Genomic DNA, 16,662 nt, shown 5'->3' on the forward strand with positions numbered 1-16,662 from the left:
GCCCAATGTTAAATGCAACGTTGCCATTTACCTGGACCCACAAACAGGGCCGGCTTTAAGCCGATTGGATCGATTGCTTCCAATCGGGCCCCGCGCTAGTGCCGTCTACTCTACTGTCCAATCTAATGTACTCTCCAATCCCGTTTTAACAGCATATTAGGCCCCAGAGCAAACAAGTGTGTTTGCTATCCCAATCTGACCCTATGACTAAATTTTGCTCCTAATATATGTAATTAATACGTGCCATTCTGCTCGCTGGGACCCCGGCCAAGTGGCTATGATACCGTTAAGATGGCTCTGGTACTCTCGGTTGTCAAGTACACACAACAGTATATTGCAATACAGGTACATGGACTCAAGGGAGGGTATGGCCTCTCCCTAACAAGGAAATGAATAGTTTGAATTACGTTTCCGAGCATAAACATTTTTTTCTGAATTTAACGCTGCAGTAGTTTATTTTTTACGTTTACAACTTCTTTGTAAAAATAGATATGTCCAGGGAGTACTCTGCACACCCCAAATTTCCTTAGTACACTCCTGGCGTAAAAATATTGTTTTCTTGGAGTTTGTGTAAAAATGTATATAATTATTCTGTGTGCACTCCCTCTTTTATTTTGAACACTCCACTAAGTAAAAGTTCCTGACGTTCTTATTGATTATGTCATGCGATACTACCGTGAATACCGAGATGGTATTAAATAAATGAGCCTCAGTGCGACTTCTTTGCATATCCTTTCTCTTATTATAGCTATATAAAAAAAAATACAGAACCTGAGGACAAGCTTTGCCTTCTCCTGCGAAAAATCCCGTAGATATAGGCCTATATTTTTTTAAAAAAAATAGTCAGGAAAACCGAATATATACTAGTGCGCACAGAAAAGGTGGCTGCTTATGAAGGTTGTCTTCTAACTCGAAAAATCCAATGGAAAATATGTCATCCATCTTCCATCAGTTCGTTATGGTTTGTGATCGTCTCATTACCATTTCATTTTGTCTGCAGTCGATAACGATTTCAAGCTGATTATAACTTTCATAAGTAGCTACCTACGATGTTCTTACTAACGTACATTAGATTTTCCTAACTTGAATTCCTTTAAAAAAATACAGCTGTTAATAAATCTTAGAATCTACGAATTCATATCAATGTTCATTTCATTATGTGTAACAAATATAAATTATGGAAACAAGACTTCGCCATTGTATTTCTCGTAAAATTCTAGCCCAATTTAATATATTATATGATCCCCTTTCTATTAATAATAATAAAAAAAAAAAAGTCGAGCGAGGTACAAGATGACCGACTTCAAGATGGCGGTCATGATAAGCATACCCTCAAATAGATGTCTACTTCCTCCCGGTGTCGGTTAATGTGTGTGTGTGTTTTTTTTTTTTTCCCACCCCTTTACCTGTTTTACAGTGATGAAATTTTCACCACTTGAAAAATTATTCTGCATTATTCTGATCAATCAAATGTTGATCACTGCGGCCGTCTTTATGGACGGAAGCAGTTTAAATTTTGCTTACGCTCGTTTCTTGATATTCCACACATCTCTGCCAAGTTGGGTCAAGAAACTAGATTTCGACATTGATAGGTTTACTTGTAAGAGAAGAAAACTATGAAATACTGGTACAGAACCTTCTTGAAAAATTGCGAGAGACAAGGGTGAAATATATATTTTAAAATTCATTCACTGTCTGGATATCCATTTGAGTTATTTCTCTGAAAAATTGGCTGCTATAAGCAATGAACAGGGTAAGCCTTTTCACCAGAACATTTTGCAGATGGAAAAACGTTATAAAGGAAAATGGGTATAACCACTAGACCAGCAGCGAGAGACAAAGTATATACGTATATATTAGTTCTACAGACCTTGGAACAAGTTAGTTGCAAACCTGGGGCCCCGCAAAATGTTCCCAATCGGGCCCCGCACCACCTAAGGCCGGCCCTGCCCACAAGTGAGTGAGTAAAGTGAATGAGGCGACTGTCTCCTCTATCTGTTCGAACACACTGCCCTGATGGCTGTCAACCGTTCAAACTTTTTGTTTCTACTGCGATGAGTACCCACTTCACAGTTCTATGTTGTAAATGTGGATTATGCAGTTAATCTGTGAATAAACACAACAATTGACAGCATAATATTAAATGGGGTCCGAGGAGTAATTTCAAGAAATGAACCTCATAAAATTGATGGAGGGGATGGGGGAGGGCAGGGTGGGGCGGGAGGTGGATAAATTTTGTAAGAGTATGGTGAATTGGGACTGGCTATCATCACGTTAGCGTAAAGGACAGTCACTTCATTCACTTCACTCACTTATTTGTAGGTCCAGGTAAATGGCAATGTTGCATTTTCATTTAACATTGGGCGCATAAAGAGTGTACAGCCCAAACGGCTCGTCCGATTTAAAAAATTACTTTACTTTAGATAATCGTATTTGGAGACTGTTTTTCCTCTCACATTTTTTTGTAACTCTGATAACAGAGTTATCGTACACGTGTATATCCGGCACTTTTGAGACACCCGGTATATCTTCATGAGGCGGTGAAGATAATCATATATATCTACGAAAGATTTTGCTTTCTGCATCTGTAAGGACGAGACAAAAGTAACCTTAGTTACGTCTAATTTCTGGCATATCAACTCGTATTACACTATGACAAATGAGTGAAGTTCATTTCGTCATATCAGTGAAAAGTGATTTTTGTTAATATTCCATTGATAAGCATGTTTTCTTGGTGCAGTGATTTCAGATTCAATTCCCTGTTGAGATCCGTCTCTATTAGGCTGAACTTCTGTAATATTAAAGAAATCAGTCAGCATTTCTAACTAATAATACTAATACACTAACTAACTCTATGACCTGTGGAACCCGAAAGCTCAATGCTGCATTCACAAAAGCTCTCCGTTAACTTCTGTTCTTAGCCAACTAGGTCCAGTTTGTACTTTGTATTCCTATTTCTGCGATTTTCTTCCATTCTGCCTACGTGACTAGCCCACCTGAGTCTCCTATATTTAATGACTCTAACAATGTTAGGTAAATGCTACTAATTAAAATATGTAATTTCTCTCGTTATGAGCTTAAAGTAAGCGATCGTATTTCGGAACAATGCAGCGCAGCAGGCATAATTATCGTTTATGTATTTTAAACTTCAAACTCTTCGATTTAATTAGCGAAGACAAAAGAGTTTAAACTGAATGTGTACATAAATTCTTTGCTTTCAATCAATACTTCAATTTCTTTGTGGATGTGGTTTTGGTCCGTTAATGTAGATCCTAGATGTTTGAAAGTGTCTGCTTGGCGAAAGTATTACTTGATATTTTAACATAATTCTTTTGCAGTATTACGGTCACAGTGAATTTCCATGTATTTAATTTCCTCTGCATTCACTTCGAGACCTATGTGTTTGCAGGCGTTTTATAAAACATTGCATTTCTTTCCATTGACCTTCATATCATCCCCTATTAAATTGACATCATTATCATAAACCATAACCTGATGTGCTGTTTAGTTCAAGGCCTTGGTTGCTATCTTTAATTTTCCTTATTTTGTATTCCTGAACGCATCTCCGTGTTACAGGTCATTCTCCATATGAAAGCTCGTGGGCAAGTATTTCCTTACTAGGACTTTACTTTGGTATTCATTGAAACATATCTATTAATTAACTAGCTTTTTTTTTTCGTTTTTATTCAATACTAATAGAAACAATATTATTTTGTCTCGTCAATAATTATTATGTTCTTCAGTCAGGGTGTCCAGTGTACGGGAAACGCGGGAATTATTCGGGTAGCTTCGCACTTGAGCGAAATTGCATTTAGTATACAGGTGCAAAGGAGCAAAGAAGCTTACGCTGTAACTTACGGTCTTGGCCTGTATTTGGAAAGTAACTTTAAGAAAAAATGAAGAAGTGTACATATTTTGTAGTGTGTTACGGTGAAAGTTTGAATAAAATATCACAAAAGCAACAAATGGACGTTGTCTTGTATTTTTGAGATATTCAGTGCAGGAAAATCATTTCATATTTTTGACATAGGTATTTTTAGGTCATTCTACTGCCGACGACTTTTTGAATGAGGTCGAAGACAGCGTTACAAGGATTAGATAGGAAGAAATGCAGGTGTCCATGGATAAACCTAACGCCAACTTTAAAGTGTTGAGGCTTTTGCAAGAAGATTTATTTTCTAAATCAGTTGACCAACAGCAACTTCTTGCTATTGGTTCTTGTGGGCTTCATACTATACAGCGTGCCTTCAAAAATGCAATAAAGTCACCAAAGTGAAATCTTGACTTGTTTTCTATGATCAGTTTATAGAGAAGTACGTGAACGAAGTGAAAGGAATATTTAATGAATCACGATGTCTCAGTTTATCTGTAAAATGGGTTATTAAAAAAAAAAAAAAAAAAAAAAAAAAAAAAAAAAAAAAAAAAAAACGAATTGTTGCAACATAATCTGGCTTTTTGCTTTCCCTGGCTGAAAAAATTGTTCCCTCTGAATACTTCAGACAAATGATTCACTAGCAATTTTTCTTTACGATTCACTGTTTACATTATTAAAGAATATAATTCAGCGCATCATACAGACAGATGTTTTAGAGAAGACACCACTTTCCCAAGTTGAACTTGATAAAGACGAAAATCTGCTGCGTGGCAAAGAAGTGAATATTGACTTTGGTACAAGAAATGCATTATATGAAATTGTAACAAGGTGTCTGAAAGGGCATCATCCTATTTACAATTTCATGCAAGTGGTGCTTGTAAGTTTTTGCAACCAAGATTATAGAGAGGTTCTGTCTGAAATATGAGTTGACAAAAGCTCTGATGTGTCTAAATCCAGAGTATATAAGATCCTCTTCTAATGGTGGTGAAAATGACTTAAGTTGTTGCATGAACATCTTAGTCATAAACAATAAAATGTGAGACTCTGTGGCTGATAAAATCACAGGAGAATTGAAAGCATTTTGTTCGAAGCCTGAAGTTAAAGAAGCGGTAAAATCATTTACCAGGAAAGAATATACTTTAGACATAATTTGGTTGGATATAATCAATGATAGAAGTGCTTTTGAGAATTTTTCTAGTTTTGTTAAAATTATGTTGATACTGTCACATGGCAATTCCAGTCTTGAGCGGGGATTCTCGATTAACAAAGAGTATTTGTTTCGGAACCAGAAGGAATGCTCTTTGATAGCACTATGACATATTGAAGCAGCGAACAGTGTAGGCGGTAGAAAAAATAGATGTAACAGAAGGAATGATTCAAATATTCTAAAACTCTTATGCGCAGTACAAAGAAGTCTTTGAAAAACAACGGATCACGAACGAAAAACAAATAAATAAATAAATAAATAATGAGAAGAAGAAATAGGCTAGAACAATCAGTTTTAGGATTTAGATGTCTGGGCTTTCGGCATTTATGGCCATTTAGCTCGTCACATTTGAGGGATGACATCTCTCGGCGAGCACACTATCCGGGGAAAGGGAAGGAAGGGGTCGGGGACCTATAAATTAGGTACCACTCCGGCATTTGCCTGGTGTGAATGAGGAAAACCTCAGTCAGGATGACTCCTGAAAAAGCTTTTTACACTTTTTCGACCGAGTGCCCCCACCGGGAATCGAACCCGGAACCGCTGCAGAACAATCAGAGTTTGAATTTAAAAAAGCGAATGGAGGGTATTTGAAAAAGAAAAGTAGGTTAGAGTGACAGCACCAATTTAAAATTTGGATGTAATCAACTGATTTTACTAGGAGTTGTAGTATGTATACAGAATTGTGATAATAAGCCATGTTATCATGTATCAAAATGCAAGAATTGGTAATATTGACTATTAGTTTTAATGTCAACTGTATCATTTCAATAACAAGCTCAATATAATACTGTTCCATGTATCTATTTTTTTTTTTTTTTAATGCACTTCCAGCAGTAAGTGTTGTGAGAACATAAACTGTAATTCAGTGATGTGAAAAGCATGACGTACAGAATCGCTATTTATGTATGATATTAATTTCGCTAAAAATTTGGCCGTAATTATTTGGGAAATATTTGTAAAATGTACGAAAAAAGCAGGAATTTGAGAAATTATGGTCGCTGGACAGCCTGTCAGTATATTCTCTCTAAGTTTATAAGAATTTGGTTCCAGTCAAATTACAAGTGCTCCGTAGTCTAAGATTTGCTTTCATTTTCCATTCTCATGCAAGGATTTACAAGGAGCTAAATGGATAACACGAAGGTTTTCTGTGAACATGTTTTCCTATTCGATATCCGGTGGCAGCCACTATGTTCAGATCCTACGTCACTTACCCCGAATCAATATCATATATCCTTTCTGCAGGAAAGAAACAAAAGAAGGTAGCTCTTATTTTACCGTACTTACCAGATATATTGTCTTTGAGTGTTCTGTCCGTTTTTTTTTTTTTTTTTTTTTTTTTTCTCTCAGAATAAGTCGAAATATGCATTCTATGTACTCCGATACAGAGATTTTTATTATTTCAATTTCAATAAGTAGTCCCAACTCTGTGTTGTTTCATGTCTTCTTTGTTTTCTTACAGTGTGCAACAGCATTGGAGGTACGTACAATTCAGTGACTCATTAAATGTAGTTTGAATACAATCTGTTTGTTTACCGTTTAATAGTATATATGCTTTTCCATGGATGCACATACGTTATAAACATTCGTAGACGCGCTTGCAATTTTACATTTAATTAAGCAATTTTAATTCCGCATACGTTCCGCATCCATAACACTAATTTTTCTTTTTTTATGCAAGATGCAATGAGATTTTTTTTTTTCCACGAAATTAAAACAGAAAATGGAGCGCGTCGTATATGCTGCCAAATACGATAGGTAGTTTCATTTAGCCAACACATCTAGGCAGAGTCCAGTAAAGCAAGGTAGGGCCACCAGTTTCTTTTTTCAATGTTTTAAAGGGGTATATGGATGTTCTAAAAGCGTATATGGAAAAGTGAAAACCTAAAAGCTCGAGCGGACATAGTAGTGTGAATACCACGTATACTGAAACTGAATAGTTATGATTTCATTACATAGATATTCACTTGTTCTTCCCACACAGACAACATTTAATAGGATCAAGGAGCCAGTTGTTTCAAGAAAGTTATCAAATGATTAACTCTACTTGATTTTTTCTAACAGTAAACTCAGTAGTACTTCATTATACATATGAAGTACGTGAGAACTACAGGTCAGGCATATGTTTATGATTATTATATGGGTCCATGCGGTTGAGAGAGGTAGTGTGTATTTGAGATTGAGGGGGGGGGGGTACAGTGTCTCAGTGGTAGAGCGCTTACATCTGATACGTAAGGTCCCTGGTTCGATTCATGGACAAGTAAGTTTCTGGTGGACAACATCGTGTCCGTGGATTTTCTTGGGGTACTCCTGTTTCCTTCCACAATCTCATTCCACCAATTCTTCCGTCATTTTTCAGTTACCGAAATCATCGTCTCTTTTAGCCTAAAGGACATAATCGTGGGGCGTTAAACTGAAAGATTTCATTTGAGATTGAGTGAGGTTTGAAGAAGGTGCACGCCAATGATAGTCCTCATCTTTTATAGCGTCTGTGCTTTCCTGAAAATCCCTCCATTGATATATTCATAGATGGAATATTTCAATATGTGATCTTGCATTAAAATCTTGAGAGAAAATTCTTTCACATCGCTGTTTCTATAAACTGAAAATACATCATTTTTGAATTAGTTTAAACAAGATTAATTTTTAAAGAGCATAATGCACAAATTACCCATTTTCAGGTTACGACTACTTACAAAGAAACCAGGACCGACCAAGAGAACAAAGAAATTGCTGATTTAGCTCTCAGGGGTTTACAATTGCTCTCGGAATGGACGAGTGTTGTTACAGAGTTGTATTCATGGAAGCTCTTGCATCCGACGGACCATCATCAGAACAAAGAGTGTCCCCAGGAGGCGGAAGAGTATGAGAGGGTAAGGATTTATTTTGAAATTAATATCAGATAAAACATAAACTGATAGTTAAGAATATAAAATGTAAAACAACTAGTATCATTCATAAAATAACCATGAGCTGTTGAATGCATATAGAAAACTGATACAAAATTAACGTAATTTAGGAAATTACGTTGCAATAATAGAAAGAATATTAATTTACATTTATAGAAGATCAATAATAGTTTGTGAATATTTAAATTTATTTCCATTAACCATTGTAACCATTTCTAGCAAATGTTCTTTTTGCTTTTTTGTATTGTTTTGTTTGTCTCAAAGAAGTGTGCAGTAATGTACAGAAGGCTGATTCATCCTTATGGTAGGAATTTGCAGTCGCCATCAGAGGCGCTAGTTTCGCGTCAGCATCGTGCCGCACGCAGTACGGAGTAGCCAGACACTTGTGTACAAGCCGTGCAGAGGAGAGACGTGTGTGATCAGAATGCCGCCGAAAATCGACCCTTTTTGGGAGGGCTACATCGTAGCACTTTCTGATATAGGCTGCAGCTATAGCCGAATAAGAACACAGTGCAAGAAGAAAGGTTTCACAGTGTCTGATAAGGGAATTAATACAGCCATCCATCGCAATGCAAACCCAGAGCAAACCATTGCTATGCGTCGTCAAAAGGGGCAAAAGAATCAATCGGCTCCACAATGCAGTCAAGACGTCATTGCCAAGGACCGCCGGTTTTTGACCCAGGAGAATCCACTCACCCAACGTGACATAGCGAGGCGTGTTGGACTGTCAGCTGCAACTGTACAAAGAATCATACGCGACAATTTGGGACTCAGAAGTGCACACTAGCGGCGGGTCCATGTTCTGAAGCCAACGCACATCGCAGAACGGCGGGTGGCATGCAAAAGGCTGTATGAAGGCTACCTGGCAGGTGACAAATGGCGTTATGTGATCACCTTAGATGAAGTATGGGTCTATTTAACAGGATCCCAGCAGATACGTGCAATTTGCTACTGCCGCAGTGATGGAACCGATCATGCAAAGTGGGTTCGCTCCTGCAAGGGGAGTTTTTCAAAGGGATTTACGGTAGTGACGGGTTTCTGTGCAAGAGGAAAGATTCCGATACACCGGGTGTCATCAAATGTCAAGGTGAATGCAGCGTATTATATCGAGCATGTATTGGACCATATCTATCGCCAACATGCCCCGGCTTTGTATGGCAATAACACTGACAGAGTGTTCATCCACCAGGACAAGGCCAGCAGCCATACTGCCAAACGAACGATGGCCTACATGACACGTATGGAACAGGAGACAGCTGTAAAGGCTATCGCATTTCGAGACATCCCCGTCAAGTCACCAGATGCACCCCATATGTACTTCTGTGCTTTCGGCCTCCTCAAATGGAACATCAATAAGCGTCGTCCGACCATACTTGGTGGCCTTTGGAAAGTGTGCAAGGGGGAGTGGGCGAAATTGGATCAGGCAGTGCAACTTAAACAGAAAATGAGCAGTTAGGGAAAAATAGCAGCATTATAGAATATTGAAAACAATACTCCCAACATGGTGCGCGAGGCCCGAATTTTTTTCCATACCCCAACATAGTACTCGAGACCCGGGTTTGTCTCCGAATGGGTACTCAGATGATTTGGTGCTGAAAAGGGGTGGAAAGGGATACTAAACTCAAAACAATAACAACAATAAGTCCAATATATTATTACTGGACGTGGAACATTTTTAAAGGTAGAGTAAATGTGAATGTAACTTTAGTTAGTATTCTTTTATTCTTGAAGATGATGATGTAATGTGACCTTGATTGTTTTCGTTGAAGATGATGATGTAATGTGACCTTGATTGTTTTCGTTGAAGATGATGATGTAATGTGACCTTGATTGTTTTCGAACCATTTACAGGAAGGAACATTTTCAATAATTTGGGATCTTTGTGCCCTTTCCGATGGGGAATTAAGAAAAATAATATACAAACAACTTAAATAATAAAATAAATAAATAAAAATAAAATTAAAATAAGAGTAACGAAGGTATCTTCGCTTAGTCGGAGAGCAGTTAAGATAATATTGCAGGTTTCTTATTGTAATTTTGTTTTCTAACTGAAGATAACTTTAAAACGTGACCTCATGTCACGTGTTGGATTGTTAAATTTTCCCTAACTTCTTCGCCGTTTTTATAACATAAACACACCCGAAATAGGATAGAAGATGCATGGGACATGAAGCCATCAACATAATATTCAATAGAGATGGAGATATCGTATAGAAATTATCCTTCGTTTATTCAAAAAGAAATAATCCTTCGTTTGTTGAGTAGCAGTTTCACCATCGAATTGCTTAACTTGTACTTAGACCCAACATAAACCTTAAACAGTGTCTTTTTTAACATGTAATCTTACCAGGACTCTTCAGTTCACACATTTAAATATCTCTGTTATATCCTCTGAAACATCTTTCGTGCTTTATAAAGCCTCACTTGCTCCAACAAACATTAATATAATGTACACTCATGTCCAAAATTATTGTCGCATATAAATATGTTGTTCTAGGAATATAATTTGATAACGAATTCGCCCGTTATTTCTTATAATGTTAGTATGTGTATAATCGGCAAACACATGTATGTGACAAATTTCATGTCAAAAGAGCAGTAAATAAGAACAATAAAACGAAAATAAAATTTTCTTGTCCATTTAGCAACATTTTATGTTACTCATTATAATTTTCGAATTTATAATTCTTTTCCTATGAAATTTACCACAAATATACATTACCCGATTTTACGCATGGTATCAGTATTAAAAGTACCCAGCAAAATCATTATCAGATTATATTCTTACAAGAAGACAGTTATAGATATGCGACAATAATTTTGGACATGAGTGTACATAGACAACAAACTATATTATTAATTATTTTCCGAGTGTACTTAGACAACAAACTAGATTATTAATTATTTTCCTAAACTAATTCTTTCTGTGTACAATATTCCGTAACTACAATATTTCTGCTTGCGGTATGTGCTCATTCCGTACAAGTTCCGTACACTCGTGGAACTTAACACCAAACATTACTGGTTCACGTAATCACAACACAAATATATTGTACAAATGGATTTTCATTGTTCTCTACTCAACGATTCAAATTTAACGTGAAAGCAAATAGAAGTAAATAACAACAACCATGCGTTACATGCCCTTACACGTGATTAATCTAAAAGAAGTGCTGAAGAATCTATAAATGCTGAGCTGCGTTAGGATTAATTGACTTACGAGCCTTCGTGACTGACTCGCATTTTTTCTCCGTAAATTGTGTATAGAAGTCCCTCGTGGCTATATGGATAGCTTTACGCACTTTTGACGCCGGAGACATGGGTTCGTTTTCCGGTGCGAGCTCATATGGTTCGGATCCCACGTTAAATTGTAGGTCCATGTCTTGTAGCCTTGCTGCTAAAAGGGACGCTCAACTTAAACCAAATGTCTTCTCATAACTATAGCGCCTGACGAGCTCATGTGGTTCGGATCCTATGACGTTAAACTGTAGGTCCACGCCTCATATAGCCTCGCTGCTGAACGGGACGCTAAACTCAAAATCAAACCAAATCAAATCAAAGACGTAGCTATACGTTAACCTGCTACACAATTTCGTATGGAGTCATTCTAAACTGAAATCTTAAGGTAGAAAACTTCACGGGATTGACGTTACAAAATTTTCACAAAATCTGAACAAGTAGGGAAGCTGAATTTTGAAGAAAGTGGTGGTTTAACCAGATTAATATTATCATGTATGGTGAATGTAATTATTTCATGATCTATTAAAGATTTGCTCTAGTAAAATTTATACACTTGAAGGGCATAACGTCTGAAGACTCAAAAATATTTACAGATGTACTAGTAAAAAGTTTCTGAAGTACATATCACTAAACAGTGCGTTGTAACAAGGTAATTACTAGTAGTCAGTTTGTCATTGTCATTGTAGACTAAGGTATAAGACGCAATAGCCTGCAAACTGTTTTTATTTATTTATTTATTTATTTATTTTTGTTCGTTTGTTTGTTTCGTAGCTGTTTTATAAAAGTTTAACAATAAAATATAAATAAATAAAAGGCATGAGTTTTACTGTAACAGATTAAGATCAAACGAAGAATTATATGTTAATTTTCAGGCTACAAGATACAACTATACAGACGAAGAGAAATTTGCTCTTATCGAAGTAATTGCAATGATTAAAGGACTTCAAGTGTTGATGGCCCGCATGGAGACTGTTTTCACCGATGCCATACGACGTAATATATATGCTGAACTTCAGGATTTTGTGCAATTAATACTAAGAGAACCTCTTCGCAAAGCCATAAAGAATAAGAAGGATCTAATTAGAAGGTAAGTAATTTAAGCAGGAAAGTTTAAGATGCCCTTGACCACACTTTTTAACTGCTGTCTTTACTGAGATCAGAGATTTAATTCTTTCACATTTAAAAATCATACTTCTTCTCGGGAGATGGTTAGGTTTTCTTATACCTGTCTGATTCTGTGACGAAAAAAAACCGTTTATGGTCTCAGAAACAAAAGTTCGCAAGTGGATCTTATTCAATTCCAAGCTTATCCATTCAAGATTATTATTTTATGTATGACTAGCAGCGTTCAACCCGCTTCGCTGCGGTCACCCCGGAACGCAATAAACGTTGTTACTTAGATAATTTTTACTTTTTCGCTTTCAAGTGATATGATAAAAACCATAGAAGATTGCATTAAATGTTAACATTATATCGCCTGTCATTTATGTTAACCCGCCCCGCTTCGCTGCGGTCACCCCGGAACGCAATAAACTTTGTTACTTAGATAATTTTTACTTTTTCGCTTTCAAGTGATTGCAGTAAATGTTAACATTATAGCGCCTGTCATTTATGTTAACCCGCCGAGTGACACGGTCATGCGGGTTGCATATAAATACGTTTATTTTTACCTATGATGATCTAACAAAGGATTTGTACGTTATGGACACTTGAATGGTCAATTATCTCAAGACACTGGTAATTAAAAATTAAAGTGATATGATAAAAACCATCTAGGGTCCAAATCCTAATAACCCCCCAAAAATAAAAGAAATTGGTTCAGCCGTATTAGCGTGATGAGGGAACAAAGGATTTGTACGTTCTCTTTTATATATATAGATAAATGGAGGAAATAGCGTGGATTTGATTCTCGATCCAATTGTTCATTTTTCACTTTTTGTATATTTGAATGGTTATTACTTGAGCCCGGATTATATGTAATATCGTTTTGCCATATGTACACTCATGTACAAAATTATTGTCGCATGTCTATAAATATGTTTTTGTAGGAATATAATTTGATAACGAATTTGCCCGGTATTTCTTATAATGTTAGCATGTGTATAATCGGCAAAGACATGTATGTAGAAAAATTTCATGTCAAAAGAGCAGTAAATAAGAACAATAAAACGAAAATAAAACTTTCTTGTCCATTTAGCAACATTTTGTTTTACTCATTTTAATTTTCGTATTTATAATTCTTTTCCAATGAAATTTACCCCAAATATACAATTCCCGATTATACACATAGCATCAGTATTAAAAATACCCTGCAAAATCATTATCAAATTATATGCTTACAAGAAGACAGTTATAGATATGCGACAATCATTTTGGACATGAGTGTACATAAATATGTAAGAAAAAAAGCTGATTATATGTAGTGAAATAGTATTATCATTCAAATATGTAATATCGGAAATACCGCTAAAATATATGTCTTGCTATATAATTTTGTTTTTTATGCAGTTTAAATAATTCATATTGTATACATATACTGTATGTGTGATATTTAATTTAATTAAGCAAATTTGAAAATGAATTTGCTAAGCTTTCCAATAATTAGGTCGTTCATTAAACATGAAACAAAACGCAGTTCAACTCGGAAAAAATTGAAATTTTGAAATATTAGTAGAGGGCATATCAGATATAATAGAAAGTTTGCACAATGTACTTACCAAAACTATTCTTGCATAGATTTAGAAACATAGTACTAATATATACATTGCAGTCAGTTAAAGCAGTTCGTTGTTTATTTCTAAACAGCCACTTGTTGTAGGGCAATTTAAGAAATGTTACAATTTTTCTAATATTCAAATACAATCCAAACACTATCTGAGGCACTTATTTAGAAAAACAATGGGCCACGGTACATTTTGCGACGTTTTCAAAAGACATAGAAAGACGCTTGTCTGACATTACATTTTTATAGGAAGAGAATGACCTTTCTACGTCACATAATGTCACTGGGGCGTGTTTCATGAAGTGAATTTTCTCGGGGGAAACATCATGCAGATCTGTAACTCCTCCATTCAGGATTTTACACACACACTGAGAAATGTGACGATCCCAGGGTCCCTTTCCAGCACGGTCTGAAATTTATTGGCATCACACCAGCTTTTCCTCGAACAACATGTAACTTCTTTCTCGCATCCTCAAGGACACTCAGGAATTCCTGAAGCAAGAGTCCAGAAGTTTCCAGTTTCTTGATGCTCTCCGGGAGCCAACCAAAATTGCTTGTAATGTTCGCAAGCAAAGAAGACATCTTGGGATCAGAAAACGTAGCTTGCGCTTCACGCACGGAAACTACTGTCAGCGGGGAAAGAGTCTACAACGGATTTGACGGCCTCAAAATGTTCGTTGTAAAATGCCATTGTTTCTAGCCAAGTAACCATCTTGTTAACACCGGCTCGAGAGGGGGAGACGGCAGACGTTCCTTAAAGCAGTGGACACTTTGAGGAACTGTCAAAAACACCTTTTTTTTTCCACTGGAAATAAGTTTATTCGTGTCAGGGAAGTTGCTTCTTACTTTCTCTGCGACACGTTAAAGTGCATGTGCAGCACAAGTGAAGTGAACTAAGTTGGAGGTAGAAAACTTTGAGTGCGTTACCTGCCTTTAACATGTCCGCTGCAGAGTCGGTGTAGAAAACAAGAACTTCCTCCTCTTCAACACCACGAGGCCACAGCACTTTCAGGCCATCATTTACGAACCTTGCCACGGAAGAATGATTGACACATTCAAGCTCCTTGCAATATATTAAGTCGAATTTGGAGGGCGAGTTGGGATTTAGCTTACGAACTATTAAATTCACTACAAAGCGTCCCAAACTGTCGGTGGTTTCGTCCGCAGCCACCCATATATAGGAATCACAGACCTGAGCGCGAATTACTTCGACAGTATTGTTGTAGCAAGCATCGAGGTAGTTTTACCGCTGTGTAGATTCGTGCGGGATATTTCGTTTGCAATACTTCTTCAGGAAATCCCAGTATTCTGGCACTTGAAGCTTGTTCCAAGGAATGTTTACAGCTACCATTGCACTACACATGTCCGCAAAAAACTCATTCTCCGATGAAGAAGATCCCTGTCGCATCTGTGTCAAATGAACTTGTTTATGAGATGATGATTCTCGTTTCTTGTGTGAAGCATGGTTCGTGTATGTTGTTCCAGTTGCGATTTCATGGAGCAACTTATCGTTTTCTCACATACTGTACAAATCACTACCTTACCATCGGTTGTAAAAGCATCATCTACAGTAACCCACGATTTTAACTTAGATGCTAACTATGATGCAACCGGTGCCATGACGAAATATCAATACACAAAACCTCAATCCACGATAAACACGTCCACAAGACAACGTCAGTTTGTATGAAGAAATTTTCCACATTACGGCTACTTTTGTGTCAGACAGTACGGAGGGATGAAACTGGCAGGGTGACTTGTCTTGAAATAGTGACGGAATGAACTGCCCCAAGCAGTGAAATGCTCAAAGCTAGTTTGACCTTCTGCTCCCCCTCCCTCTCCTAAAGTTTGGATTACAGTGCAGGACAGGGCAGATTTCTCGGAAATTCCAGTAACATTTCTGCAAGTAGTTTTGTATTCCTTATAACATTCACAAGTATAGAAAGGTCAGGAATTACAAGAAACTGCTAAAAATACTTGATTTTATGTAAAATGCCTGAAAATATGTAATATTGAGTAAACTATGTAAAAATACGTAAAATAAAACCTAGGTATAATGATCTTGTTCACGTGATTCGTGAAGATTTGAAATTTTTTCGGAACTACATGCAAGGGGAAAAATATGTAATTATATAATCCGGGCTCTAGTTATTACCCACTTCCAAAAGATCATTTTTATATATTATCTTCATCTTCGGGACCTACCTAAAAGTCTTTTCCAAAGAAATTACAGTCTCAAATGAAAGAGAGATAACTATAGAGGCATCTGCAAATAAACATGGTAGAGCTCCTTTGTGGCTAAGCGGTTTGTGTACACGTCTTTGGCGTGGGAGACCCGGGTTTGATTCCCTTCGGGAGCTCATGTGGTTCGAATTCCACGTTAATCAATAGGTCCATGTCTCAAATAGCCTCGCTGCTGAACGGAACGTTAAAATCAACTCAACTCAGCTCAAATAAACATAATAAGATAGCCGAAAATCGAAACACTATATGCACACCCTATTCCGAAAAGAATGAGCGCTATGATTATAGCTCTTTTGAGGTAAAACTTTTCTAAGTCCAATTTCGGGTATCTTCAGAAACAGTAACTAATGAACAATCACGCAGGTAGTGATAGTGTATTTGATGTACAAAATAAAAGTATTAAAAAAAATTAATTAATAGCACTTTTAATAACAGTATAAGATGCTGGAAATGCATATTTAAAAAATAA

The 16,662-nt window shown here is 36.7% G+C and overlaps 1 protein-coding gene across 2 annotated transcripts in view; it reads left to right on the forward strand.

The window, feature by feature from the left end:
• Window positions 1–16,662, forward strand: part of Cyfip (Cytoplasmic FMR1-interacting protein Sra-1) — a 110,311-nt gene that overhangs the window by 28,951 nt on the left and 64,698 nt on the right. For both annotated transcript variants that reach the window (XM_081738943.1, XM_081738944.1), the window contains exons 7-8: window positions 7,760–7,951; window positions 12,100–12,314. In XM_081738943.1, coding sequence (XP_081595069.1) covers window positions 7,760–7,951; window positions 12,100–12,314 — 407 coding nt within the window. The remainder of the gene's footprint in view (window positions 1–7,759; window positions 7,952–12,099; window positions 12,315–16,662) is intronic.

The sequence above is a fragment of the Thermobia domestica genome, chromosome 14 (genome assembly GCF_964235325.1).
Source record: "Thermobia domestica chromosome 14, izTheDome1.hap1.1, whole genome shotgun sequence".
Lineage (NCBI taxonomy): Eukaryota > Metazoa > Arthropoda > Insecta > Zygentoma > Lepismatidae > Thermobia > Thermobia domestica.